The sequence below is a fragment of the Brachyistius frenatus genome, unplaced genomic scaffold (genome assembly GCF_029030835.1).
Source record: "Brachyistius frenatus isolate BFR_SWC_R1_liver_20210118 unplaced genomic scaffold, ASM2903083v1 Contig_163, whole genome shotgun sequence".
Classification (NCBI taxonomy): Eukaryota; Metazoa; Chordata; class Actinopteri; family Embiotocidae; genus Brachyistius; species Brachyistius frenatus.
In genome coordinates this window covers 838,167-851,476 of record NW_027210762.1, presented here as the reverse complement: position 1 = coordinate 851,476, position 13,310 = coordinate 838,167, and the positions used below count along the sequence as shown (strand labels likewise).

Below are 13,310 nucleotides of genomic sequence, written 5' to 3'. Positions count from 1 at the left end.
AGTGGCACTCAGTGGTATTGCAGCTCAAGGCACTTCCGCATTGGCCTCATTTTTCTGAGCCGGATGCTACGTCCACTTTTATATGGTCTGAACAGTCACTAGCATGACTAAAAACAGAACACATCTCAGTGCAGCGTTGAAGGGCCCTTTTTCCCATTTTCACCTTTGCACCACGAAGAGTTTGGGTTTGTGTTTACATTAAAACTGCTGACTCCTGTTTTTCTTTACTACACAAACTACACTTTTTCCTTTCTTTCACCCTTCGACAATCAAAAGTTTGTTTTAAAACCTGCTAAACCTTTTTGGAAAGTAAATACGTGGAGGTTTTTGCCTTTGAATGGGCGGATGCTGTACGTCGACCTTCACCGGACTCGGGTTCACTTCTGAACTCGTGTCGTGAGGTTTTGTAAACTCTCACTGCAGTTTTCACCGTCAACTCATACAAACTGTGCATTCAGACGTTTGCAGTTGAAAGAAATTGCAGATTTGATGTCATACTGGACATGAATTTGTACATTTAAAAGACATTTTCCTGCACAAGCTTTTGCTTTTTTTGTATTTCTGCTTTCAGTTTGAATAAAAAATAAAACCAGATGCGGTCCCAACATGTTGTCGTGTGGTTGTGAATTCATTTCAGGCACAACTGTCTGCACTTTATTGACTTTTTACCTGTTTGAGCAGCATAACTTTCACCATTAGTCGTCAAATAACACAAATAAACTTCACTTAGTTTGCAATATCCTTCAATAACTCAGTTCGTGATGGGGAAGCACTGTTGTCACTATATATAATTTGCCTTTAATTGGTTGACTTTCAGATCAGAGATTTACATTGAGGATCTGTGCTTCAAACTCTAAAATCAGCCGTATGATCGGTCGTGACCCGATGATCCGGCTTCTTGCATAAGTGTACCTGATAAAAAAAAAACATTGATTTCCAGGCAGGTGGTTCAATGAGTTGTGTATTTTGTTGAGGGCAAAGGTCAAATGTTTCACTATCACTGCATGCCAATCTGGGAGGACCAAAACTTGAAAAGCGATTTTGGGGTCAAACTTCAGGCATGTGTACAGAAGTATACGTCTATTCACGTCATTTCATTTCTACAACTTCCAATAAAAAGACAAATTCATGTCGTGGAATGAGAGTGATGCTTTAAACAACTCATATTAAATAATATTAGTTCTCGAATTTGTATTCTCATAACCTCTAATTGCAGTTATCAGCGAAGATTGTGAAAAACTATTGTTCCCTCATACATGTTCACAACTTCAGTGAGAGGTTTAAAACTTGAAATTTTCCTTTTAAAGACCTTAAAGAAAATGCACCAGCTAATGGAAAGCTGGAGGCAACAGGCTCTGCTGTGACATAATCAAGGTGCGCTGACCACAGTAGCGACCTCATTCCTCTTCAGTCTGCTGATTAATTAATAACAATAATCAATTAATTAATATTATTGTGACCACGGTGCTTCTTTTATATGTAGATTAAGTCTTGTCCTGGATTTTTAAACTAACTTCAAAGGATCCAGTGAGGATCCCCCTCCCCCCCCTTCTCTCCCCCCCAATCGATCCCACAGAAGATGACTGCAGGGCTGATGATCTCCCAGTTGATAAGCTCCCATTGTGCAAGTGTGCACGTTAGCTGATTGGCTGGCAGATGAGATGAGATGCAGCATTCCTGAAGAGTGGGCGGCGAGGGGGGGTGGGGGTCAATGGTTATATTTACCTGAGATGACAGGACAGGGAGGGGGGGGGGCGTGTTTTTTTTTTTTTTTTTTGGGGGGGGGGGACGCGGGGGTTTGTGAGTGTGTATACAGTAAACAGCAGCAGGATATAAAAGCTCAGCCTATCTCTCTCTCCGGGCATCTCTCCTTACCGGTGTGTGTGTGAGAGAGAGAGAGAGAGAGAGAACATAGGAACCATGAAGACCTGCGTGCTGCTGTCGCTGTTGCTGGCGTTGGGATGCGTGAACGTCCGGGCTGCACAGGTGGAGCAGGGCTCGTGTGAAGACGCGCAGGCGGTCGGCGCCGCCGGACTGGCTCTTACCAAGATCAACCAGGCCCGGCAGGACGGCTACATCTTCGGCCTGCACCGCCTCTCCAACGTCCACATGATAACACATGTAAGTCACCGAGCTCTCTCCAAGTGTGCTGCAGCTCTTTGTTTATTTTGTTGTTGTTGTTGTTTGTTTTTTTACCTTGTGGAGTTTAGACCAATGCTTTTGGAGGCACAGGACTCATCGTTTGCACTTCACAAGGATGAAGAATGAATGATTTAAGTTGAAAACAAAGAGCAATTCTTTTGAACTAAAACTCATAGATTTAAAGTTGGTTGGACAGAAAATTTCACAGCAGCACCATCGGAAACAAGAAATTCCATTAAATTAAAAAATTAAAAAAATTCCAAGTTTAAGTCAATTATTCGTGAGGGGTAAACTGATTGTTGGCTAATGCGATTGGTTTAACAAATAAAAGATCACAGAGGACATTTGTTTAAAATATATATTATATGATTATATATATTCTCTACAATCAAGCTGAAAAATAAAATAATATTAGTATTATTTCACAGTTCATATTTGACCCTGAGGGGGATTTTGCTTGAAGTATGTGCTGAGTGACTGCAGGTATATACTGTGAAACCGGATGTAGTCTCCAGGTCTAAAAAGAGGAGTCAATAAGGAAGTGCTTTAAAGTGTAGTACCACTGAGGGCCACTAGGGACTCCAGAAATATCTCTGGCTCCTTATATTCAGAAATCATCAACTTCTGTCCTTGAAAAAAAGTAAAGTAAATGTTTTTCCAAGAGTCATTTTAGTGTCATTAGCTATTAGGCCTCAAAGGGAGCTATTTTTACAGGGGGGGTCTGTTTAAGCAACATGCCTGGGGGGAGGGGGTGTCAGGTGGCGATTGCATAGTGTCCTTGAGCTCCCAGTCAGATCCACCCCTCGTCCAAATATGGTCACTTCTGGCTCCAAAAAAAACTGAAACAAGATGGCGACGACCAAAACGCCAGACTGGAGGCTCCAAAAAGTGTTTTCACAAACTATTTACTCTGACCAAAGTTCTTCTTTCTGTCTCACTGAAGGTGTGATGTTATCTCGTACATTCAAGGTTCAATAAATAATCCTTAACTACTATTAATGTTAGTGAATATGTTATGTTTGCGCAACGGCTCTGTACTGTAAACACTGATATTATTTAATTTGCTTAAAAAAACTAAAAAAAAAAGAATTCTCAACCACGAGTTGAATAAGGCCTCGATTGGAAAACCTTCGAAAAATGACGTCAGCTTGGGTGGAAAGGGACGAGATTATAAACCAGGATTCGGTCTGAGAAGCGAGGCTTAATGACAGGTTAACCGTTGTCATGGAAACATCACTACCTGACTGTCAAAACGTTTTTTTAAGGCTCGTACCCCGTGGGGAAGATCATTTCCTTTAGGAAGTTAGAGTGTAAATACAACACAGTGTGTGTACATTCAGTGTGTGTGTGTGTGTGTGTGTGTGTGTGTGTGTGTGTGTGTGTGTGTGTGTGTGTGTGTGTGTGTGTGTGTGTGTGTGTGTCACAGGGAGACACCGGCGTTGTTTTCTACCTGACTCTGGATGTTGTGGAGACCAACTGCAGCGTTCTCAGCAAGAAGGACTGGAAGGACTGCGAGAGTCGTCCCGTCTCGGACACACCGGTTAGAAAAACACACGTGGACACACTCACGAAGTCATTCGTGCTCGCAGCGTGTACTAACGTTGCCTCACCTAAATATCGCATATGCTCATGATTGCGTTTGTCTTTGCAGGTGTATGGACAGTGCAAAGCTGCCATCTACATCAATAAGGTGCACAGAGTGGCGCGTCTCTACAAATACGACTGTACTGTCAGACCAGGTATAAAAAATATATATATGTATATACTTCTAATAAATGCTAGAAAATTGCTTTAAATGAAACTTAAAAAAAGGGATTTCTAGCTCCACACTCAAAATATAACACATTAAAAAAAAAAACAGTTCCATGTCTTTTCCAATTTAAGTATTTCCCCAAGTTTGAGTCTCAGAATTTGTATTTAATTCAAACTTGTTGACGTGTTGTGCAGTGGAAAAACAACACTTAAAACCTCCTTTTCCTTTCCCGCTCAGCTCCTGCAGCTCGAGTGACCAGAATATGTCCCGACTGCCCGTCTTTCGCGGCCATGGACAACGCTAATGTTCAGAAGACGTTGTCTCTTTCACTGGAGAAGTTCAACAAGGAGAGCGGCCTGTCCAATCGTTTCGCTCTGCTCAAAATCACCCGCGCTACCTCCGGGGTGGGTTCTCCACTTATAAAAAGAAAAAACACATATGTAAAAAAAAAACTTAAAAAAAAAACTACATGGACATAAAGTGGTTGAAGAAACTTGCACATCTTGACAAGTAAAATTTGCATCAAATCACACAAAGAAGCTCCTGCACAAAATATACACTCCTCTGCAGTTCACTCACCAAACCAAAGATTTTACAGTTACACCCATTTCCTTTCATTGAAAGCTTTATTTTTCTTCTCTCTGTGTGTGTGTGTGTGTGTGTGTGTGTGTGTGTGTGTGTGTGTGTGTGTGTGTGTGTGTGTGTGTGTGTGTGTGTGTGTGTGTGTGTGTGTGTGTAGATGGCCATGTCCATGTATTACAACGTGGAGTACACCATCCAGGAGACCACCTGCGCCCAGAGCGCGGGGGCAGCGCCGGCTGATAAATGCCCCCTCATGGACTGCGAGTTCGCTGTGAGTCACGACAAATATGTTTTTTGTTCGAACTCTGAAATGACGCACAATAATCCTTCACGTTGACTCGTTCCTTTTGTTCATCAGTTAAACACTGAGTCCGTTTTTCTATTATCATTTGCTGAATTAAGCCCGTTTTTGGCTTTTATTCTCACAAAACCTTTTGAAAAGAAATAATAAAATTAAACTTCCCAGAGTCTGGTAAGGTTTTGAAGCTCCAAAACAAAGACCCTCTAAGGTATCGTCTTTCTTCCCAGAGCTCTGATCCGTTGGCTTTTAGCTTCAGTTCATAATAGCAGGAGATCACTTTGAAATTCAGTTTATTAAACTATTAAACTCTTAACGAAGCCGTTCCTCCGCTCTCTCCTCTCTGACTTGATTTTCCTGATCTTCTCTCCTCTCCTCAGCACAAGGGCTTCTGTAAGGCATCGCTCTACACCTCTCCCTCCGGTGAGGAGGACATCAGTGTGGATTGTGAGCTCTATGAGCCCGAGGTAAGACTTACCGAGCGACGGCAGAGCGTCAAATGGACCCGCCGGATCTACTACGTACTATCTAACGTGAGATAGTCACGCTTTGACAGCCCCAAAGCGTGAAAGTTACACACGTTTTGGCACACGTCAATGTCACGTGACGCGGGATCATGTGACCAGGGTCCCGCAACCGAGGTTTTGAGACCGAGCAGAAAGGGCATTGTTTTTGGGCAGTATTAGGAAAATAGAAGGGGTGGCTTGGTAGCATTTGTCACAGATTGCCATGCGGCGATGTGACGATGAGATTTAAATGGAGAAGGTGACAAAGTTTTTCTTGAGTTGTCTTTTGTTTCCAAACTCCAACCATGCGTTTTTCCTGTAAATCACACGGCTCTAAGTTTAATTTTCATCCACTACAGGAAAACGTGTAACTTTCACACCTAGACAGCGCAAAGCGTGTCTATTTCACACTTCGCTGCGATACCTTGTTGCAGCGAGACATCATCTCTGAACTATTTGAATGTCTTTCTGTAGCATCCTGTAAGGGGGAAAAAAAATAAATGAATGATTCTTTAAAGAATTTAATTAAAGCAGTTACATTTTAAATGACTACAAGATAGTCCTGCTTTCTTTTTATGGAGTTAAAGTTATCATGTAGTAGAAGTCACACATCTTAAATCCCGTCCGTTTGCTAAAATGTTCTCCTCCAGGCTGCTGACAGAGAGAAGAAAATGCACCGGCTGGGCGGCGCGACCGACCACAGCCACAACGACACGCACCCACACAGCCAAGACCACGACCAGGCGCACGCCGCCGACCCGTCGCACACGCACGACCACGAGCACGACCACACCAAGACCCACAGTCACCACGACATCACCAACAAGCACGCCGACGACAGCGACCACCACCACACGCACGACCACGACGCCGGCACCAGCTACAGGCACGCCCACGCCCACTCCCACGACCACGGCCACGGCCACGACCACGTGCACACTCACCACGCCAAGGCGCACAACCACAGCGGCGACGTCGCCAACCACCACCACGATTACAAGCACGCGGACGGCGCGCACACCCACGAGCACGACCACGAGATCGCCCTGGACCACGACCACAAGCACGTCCACCTGCACCCGCACGAGCACCACCACCACCACCACGAGCACGAGCACGAGACGGCGTCGCACGACCACCCGAAGGGCGCGGTGAGGACGCTGCCCTCCCTCGACCAGCCCATGACCCTGCCGTCCTTCCCCGACGTCCCCTCCGGAGGCCCCAATGTCGGAATCGTCATGCCCGCCAAGCCCGACCCCGAGATCCCCGGACAGACAGAACCCTTCATCGAGGCCTTCCCGACCACCGTCTCGGCCCAGTGCCCCACCCCGGCGGCGGGAGACGGCATGGTGGAGAAGCTCTTTGCCGAGGACCCCTCGTTCAGGGCAACTGCATAAAAGGAGGCCTCTGGGAAACTGGGACTCATCTCAGAAATGCACAAAGACTGAAGTGAAGACAGGAAAACTATTTGACATTTACCACATCGATCTAACGCACCGTGTGGGAAAATAAATAAAAAAGCAATATCATTACTAAACTGATAGTTTCCTTATTAACATCCCGTAAAGAAAACTGACCGTAGTCGCATCTCCAACAGCAGACGTGTTCATATTGAGTTGCTGTACAGTCAAGCCAGTAAACGACTAGTTTTCTATATTTTTATTTTGTCTGTTCTTGGATGCAGAAAAATAAAAAAAATGATACCACAAAAACTGACGCAGTGTTTTTATATTGATCAAAAACAAGCTGATCCATTCCACATCTATGTGTACCTACAGAGGTAAAACCAGCAATTAAAAACGTGAGACCTCCACATCCTGCAGGATCCTCTCAATCTGAATAATATTCAGCTTTTAAATCAGAATACATCAGAATTCACATTATAAAATATTATCCTCCTAATTCATGAGAATATCTAAATTCTGGGAAATGTGGGGGATGCAAACTAACATCGAATATACAAGGATGAATCAAGCAAAAGAGCAAGTGTTCACTCAAAGCATGTTCATGGCCACTGCCTTATTGCTGCTTGAATCTATCATGTTGCTATAGTACCACCTAGTGGTAAGATACATTAAATTCATAGGAAAAATGGATTTGACCTGTATGTTTCAACTTAATCTGGTTGCAGTAGTAATATGTGGAAGAATTCTTACTGTTTATATGTAATAGGTCAAAACACTGTCTGTATTTTTCTTTGCTGAAACAAAATATCATAAGCAGAATTAATGCTTAACGTTTTTGTAGTTTTTCCACACCAGAAGCAGCAGCAGCTTTGCAACGGTATAAACTACGTTTATCCAGTCTGTGTGCATCAGCTTTGTGTACAATTATTGGTGACATCAGTTTTACACACTCAGCATACAAGCGCTTATCTGGCATCTGTAGGTCTGACGGGATGCAACTCTGATTGGTTGCAAGAGGGAAAAATATTTTTGAATCAGTAATGACACATTGTAGTTTCAAGTGAGGGGTTATATTAAAGACAATAATAAAAGACAAATATAAAAAATAAAATTTGTAAATAAGGTTTGTTTGGGGTCATTCCGGGTTTGACTGACAGTAAAATGGGCGCCGACTGGTGGGCGGGGCTTAGTGTTATCAGGTTTTCCAACCCTCAATCCCTCCAAACTCCACCCTCTTGTCCAAATATGGTCACTTCTGGCATCAAAAAAAATCTGAAATGCCAGACTACCAGCTTCACGAACCAGTAACCCCCCCCTCCCCCATGGAGTGCCACCAGTAACTGACATCCAAATGGACCGTGGGCGAAGTGGCCTCTGGTGCAGAAGCGCTGTGCAAAAGTTGTATAACGTTGGTTCTTGTTTTCACCTCACAGTTCTAAGATTTTCTTCTCCACAGGGCGTTATGGAATTTCTGTATCCTACTTTACTTTACTTTTACTGTGGTTGAGTTCGTTTCTCCTGTTCCCCCAGTGCACTATGACCCCCTCAGTCAGTCCGAGCCAGCCATTGGCCTGCGGAGCAGCAGATAGCAGCTGTTTACTCATCCTTTTGGGGAAAGAGGTGAAAGTCCAGCATCCGTCTCAGTCGACCAAACTCCCTGTAAAAACTAGATTTCCAGACCAGCGCGTGTGTCAGTCTAAATGTTCAATTATCTATCAGGATCGCCTTTCGTTATCCAATTAGGGTCAAATTAGGTTGTTGTTTTTTTTTCATTGGGCCCAGTGTGTGTATCTGTGTGTATGTGTGTGTGTGTGTTAGAGGATGAGTGTGTACCTGCTGGTCCTGTGTCTGGCTTTGCTGCAGCAGGAGGGGAAAGCGACGCCAGACCCGCCAGGCTGCAGCAGCCCTGATGCGGTGAGGGTGGCGGAGGAGGCGCTGGAGCAGATCAACCAGGACAGGACGACGGGATACGTCCTGGGCCTCAACAGACTGTACGAGCTGTCGCACACTCCAGAACAGGTCGGGCTGAACGCTCGCACACACACACACACACACACACACACACACACACACACACACACACACACACACACACACACACACACACACACACACACACACACACACACACACACACACACACACAACATGACAACATGTTTGCATGTTCAGTGTGCTTGCAAAGACAGAGGGTGGAAACGATTGATGCAAAGCCTAGAAAATAAGAAATTAGAAGTGCTTATTAAAAATGTGAAATTGCAATGTGTGTGTGTGTGTGTGTGTGTGTGTGTGTGTGTGTGTGTGTGTGTGTGTGTGTGTGTGTGTGTGTGTGTGTGTGTGCAGGAAAAAGGTGGGTCGCTCTACAAACTGACGATTGATGTCATGGAGACCAAATGCCACATCACCAGCAGGAAACCATGGAAACAATGCAAAGTCAGAGACATTGGAGATATTCCAGTGAGTCTCATCTTCATTCAGCAACATAATGAGGGCTTTTTTTTTTATTTATTTTTTTGCACAGAGCCACAGAAAAGAAAAAGCTCAACACAAGGCCAAACTATAACTGATTTTTCAATATGATGCTATTTTGGCTATTTTTTTATATATATATTACATGAAATGTACAATTAGTCATCTAAAAAAATGACAAATGTCCAACATTTAGAAAGTTTTACAAAAATATTATAAGAAAAAATTATTTAAATTACTAGAAGTAAAAGTACCCATCATGCATGATGATAATGCCTTTCCAGAGTCGTCTATTAATAATACAGAAGTTTATTTTTTTTAATTGGATACTATAAATAATGTTGTAGTTTGTCAATGTACTTCATACACTCGTAGTTAGTTTAATAAACCTGAGCTTTATAATTTGCTTGTGTAATACCTTGTATGTCCACTGGGTGTCGCTATGGTAGCTCACTGTTGTGGGTTTTGACTTCTGTGGTGCCAAAGTTTTTGTGTCACATCTCGATTTATCGCCGGAGACTCAACATCAGACTCAAGTAATAGATTCAAATCCTAATAAAAATAGAAAGTAGTTCGTGTATTTGTAAATGTGGAGTCGAATGTTTAATATCTCTTTTTGAAATAACTTTGGAGCAAAAGTTTAAAGATGCTAATAAATAACGTAAAGTTGCATCTCTGCCTGGAGAAACTCATGAGATCTGTTTGTTTGTTTGTTTGTTTGTTTGCTGACCCGGTTTTTTATTCATTCATTTCAATATATTTACGTCTTTATTATTTCATCCGTGCGTGTATCTTTACCTGCGTCTTGTGTTTTTACATCCTTCAGGTGTACGGGGAGTGCGAGGTGTCCGCCCACCTCGACGCGCGAGTCCAACTTCAGAGCTACTCCTGTGCGCTTCGTGAAGGTAGATCAAAGCGTCGCTTAGACTCGTTTCACATCAGGAAAAAAACACAACCTCATTAACAAAAGTGTCGGAGATGGAAAAGGGTTCCAGGTCTGTTCTGTTTACGCTTTAGCGCTTTGATTTTGATCAAAGTCAGCGAGTGTGTGAAATTAAAAGACGTTTTGCAGACGTGGAAAAATGTCCTGGAGGATTTCGGACATGTCCAGTTGCCTCTGAATAACACTTAAACATCTGGATAGAGCCAGCTGTCAGAGTGAAGGAGAGGGACGCCCTTTGCCCCTCAGCTTGACCTTTGACCCCTCTTCACCCCTGTGTTTCAGTCCCTGCCACCGCCGTGGTCGACGTGTGCCCGGACTGTCCGACGGCCGAAAACTTGAACGAGCCCGTCGTCAAGGAGACGGCCAATCTCTCCCTGCAGAGGTTTAACGACGAGAGTCGCCTGGGCAACTACTTCACTCTGGAGAACATCACGAAAGCCAGTTCACAGGTTACAGAAAAAAACAAAACGTAATACTCAAGCGATTAACGAGTGAGGAGAAGGCAAAGAGTTCAGTGCAGAGATTAGGGTTCATTTTTCCAAACCTTACGACCATATTTTTCTACAGATGTCTCCTGTTGCAGAGTTCGTACTTCTTCTTTAGTGTCTTTGAGCTTCATCTTTCTGTCCTCGAGGGGACGCCTTCATTCTTTCTGTTGCCTTCAAAAGACTAGACGCTTAAAACAAGGCCCTGTTGCAGCTTTTCACTTTGAAAAGCAATCAGTTTTAAATATGAAGCACTTTAATCTGATTGATTGTTTGTTTATAACCAACCTGACTGCACCACAGGCCTGTCAATCAAACAGACACGCTCCCAAAATATGTCTTTTTTTAAGCTTATTTTCTCATTAATGACCGCCAGAAAAATAATAATAGGGAGCGATTTCAGCTAACAACACCGAGATAACTCATGGAGAAATTTTATTGACTGAGAATTTCATGAGACTAGTTGAATGGGAGTCAATGGAGGCTTTTTGGAGGCCGACCTCTAGTGGCACTCGGTGGTATTGCAGCTCAAGGCGCTTCCGCGTTGGCCTCATTTTTCAAAACTGCGTCCAATTTTATAAACAGTCTGTGGTTATCACCAGCTGGTTGAGATTACGCAGGTTCATGAATGTTGACCGGATTACATCTTAAAACTCACGTGCATGTGCGAGTCGGTGTTTGCGTTACGTCTTTGCGTGGTTTCCTCAGTGGGTCGTCGGGCCGTCCTACTTCGTGGAGTTCACCATTCTGGAGACGGTGTGTTCGAAGAAAACCGACGCCGGCGAGCTGAGCGGCTGCCCGCCGATGGACTGCCAGTTTGCGGTGAGTAGCGCACAAACGAACGTCATAGAAAGTGTTGACACTTTGCTTACTCAGCAAAATTCTTCCAATTTCTACAGCACGAAGCTTGAACATAACGGCTGATCGTTGAACGTGAAATTTGCCCTGAGATTTATTTTAGCTGTTTAGATGCTCTAAGAATTCCCCAAAAACTTTAAATAAAACATGATTATTGTGTTTAGTTTCGTGAGTACAAATTTAAGACTCAATAGCTAAATCACAGATGTTTCAGTATCGGCGTACATGTTGGTCGATATGAAAACGTTTTTATTTATTTGGGGTACTTTTAAATTGTTCTTTTCCACTGCAAAAACGTCATTACTGTATTTACAGTAAAGATACGTTTATATCTGAATTATTTTTTTACTGCCGAATATCAGTATTAGTATTAGTCCCAAAAATGTCAGCATCTCGTCTTCGCTTTTCCTGGTTGTTGTTATTTGTGTTATCCATCTAAAACACCTCCTTGTTGCCAAATCTCTTCTGGCTGCTGACCAGATGTCATAAAAATCCAGCCTCAACTCACTTCTTTTCTCTTCTCAGCATCGAGGTTTCTGTTTGGGCTCCCACGTTGCCCACGAGGACCAGTTTGAAGTCAGAAACCTCGTCGGGAAAAAGGACAGCTCCTTCCAGCATCAGAAACCAGTAGACGTGAAGTGTGAGATTTACGAACCTCCGGTAACTTCACTATGAGATTTAGTGAATCGTCAGAAATTGAAAAAGAGATTAGATTAGATTAGATTAGATTAGATTAGATTAGATTAGATTAGATTAGATTAGATTAGATTAGATTAGATTTTATTAATCCCACAGTGGGGAAATTTTGTAATAATGATACTGAGTGGAAATATCCCGGCGTTAAACACAGAGTTGGATTTTGGGAGTTTATTTTCTAAATGAATCTCCAGCTTTGTGTTCAGCGAGACTCTTCATCATAATATTGTTGGTGTTCCTTCGCTGAGCGTTGAGGAAGCACGATTCAAACATGACTCCCGGTGTTTTGCTTTGTTGCCGTATTACCATTTCCCAGCATGCTTTAGTTATTTCTTTGTTCCTTTCTAATGTTCCCTGAGATCAGAAGAAGCTTTTTCCTCTCCAGGCTGCAGCTGTGGAGGAGCAGGCCCACGCCAGAGCAGCCGGCGGGCACACCGGGCCTCAGCACCGCAACCACACACACCTGCACCCCCACGAGCACACGCACTCCCCCGGCCCGGACGCCCCCGTCTCCGAGCCGCGGGGCCTCCTCGGCACCGTGGTGGATCGGCCCGCCTCTCCCAGAGCCGCCCCGTCGGCCGAGTCCTGCCCCGGACCCCGGAGACACAACCTGGGTCTGGAGAGACTCCGGATCTGATTGGTCGAACCGGCGGCGGCTGATCGTTCAGTTGAACTGCATGTTGTAATTAGTTGAGAATAAATTGTGACTAAAAATGTGGGGAGGACAGTAACTTATACCAACAGTAATCAGTGTTATTAATTATGTACCATTGATTGCTTGATTAAAGTGTTTACACAGCTGGAAGTTGGACATAACTTGAATTATTTAAATATAGTATATGTGTCGGTTTAACTTTGTATACTTTAAGCTATAAGATAATGGTTATTCAATTAATCAGGAAAAGGTTACTTTACTTGAAACTGAGATTCCTCCAGGAGGTGTTTGGGGAAGTTGACAGAAACATATAGAGGCATATAAATAAACAAGCATAAAATCCAACAAGCTCCTCACAACTCCAGAAGTTGCCTGAGAATCGTCACTTTTTTTAGGTTTCAAGCTTTCCACGTTTTTAATCGTTGGATGTACGGTGTTACCATGGAGACATGGGTAAACAGGAAGCGCTAATAGCAAATTCGGCACATTTTAATTGAATGCTGCCAGTTTGCCAAAA

General features: G+C 43.5%; 2 protein-coding genes across 2 annotated transcripts; both read left to right on the top strand.

Annotated features, from left to right (window-relative positions):
- The first annotated feature begins 1,872 nt into the window (after nt 1–1,872).
- fetub (fetuin B) lies at nt 1,873–6,993 on the top strand. The gene is made up of 7 exons (XM_069716838.1): nt 1,873–2,121; nt 3,569–3,682; nt 3,794–3,881; nt 4,133–4,299; nt 4,635–4,748; nt 5,156–5,242; nt 5,932–6,993. Exons 1-7 carry the CDS (start codon nt 1,921–1,923, stop codon nt 6,676–6,678), a joined length of 1,518 nt encoding a protein of 505 aa, XP_069572939.1. The 5' UTR covers nt 1,873–1,920; the 3' UTR covers nt 6,679–6,993.
- A 1,328-nt stretch (nt 6,994–8,321) lies between these two features.
- On the top strand, nt 8,322–12,943 carry LOC138631711 (fetuin-B). Its single transcript, XM_069716846.1, has 7 exons — nt 8,322–8,706; nt 9,031–9,144; nt 9,983–10,061; nt 10,382–10,548; nt 11,293–11,406; nt 11,968–12,102; nt 12,524–12,943. Exons 1-7 carry the CDS (start codon nt 8,509–8,511, stop codon nt 12,773–12,775), a joined length of 1,059 nt encoding a protein of 352 aa, XP_069572947.1. The 5' UTR covers nt 8,322–8,508; the 3' UTR covers nt 12,776–12,943.
- Nucleotides 12,944–13,310: the final 367 nt, after the last annotated feature.

Bases quoted from the DNA above. Each gene is read 5' to 3' on its own strand.
- fetub (XM_069716838.1), top strand. From the start codon at position 1,921: ATGAAGACCTGCGTGCTGCTGTCGCTGTTGCTGGCGTTGGGATGCGTG. The intron at 3,683-3,793 runs GTTAGAAAAACA...TTGTCTTTGCAG, and splicing joins GTCCCGTCTCGGACACACCG to GTGTATGGACAGTGCAAAGC. The intron at 5,243-5,931 runs GTAAGACTTACC...GTTCTCCTCCAG, and splicing joins GTGAGCTCTATGAGCCCGAG to GCTGCTGACAGAGAGAAGAA.
- LOC138631711 (XM_069716846.1), top strand. From the start codon at position 8,509: ATGAGTGTGTACCTGCTGGTCCTGTGTCTGGCTTTGCTGCAGCAGGAG. The intron at 9,145-9,982 runs GTGAGTCTCATC...TACATCCTTCAG, and splicing joins GAGACATTGGAGATATTCCA to GTGTACGGGGAGTGCGAGGT. The intron at 10,062-10,381 runs GTAGATCAAAGC...CCTGTGTTTCAG, and splicing joins CTCCTGTGCGCTTCGTGAAG to TCCCTGCCACCGCCGTGGTC.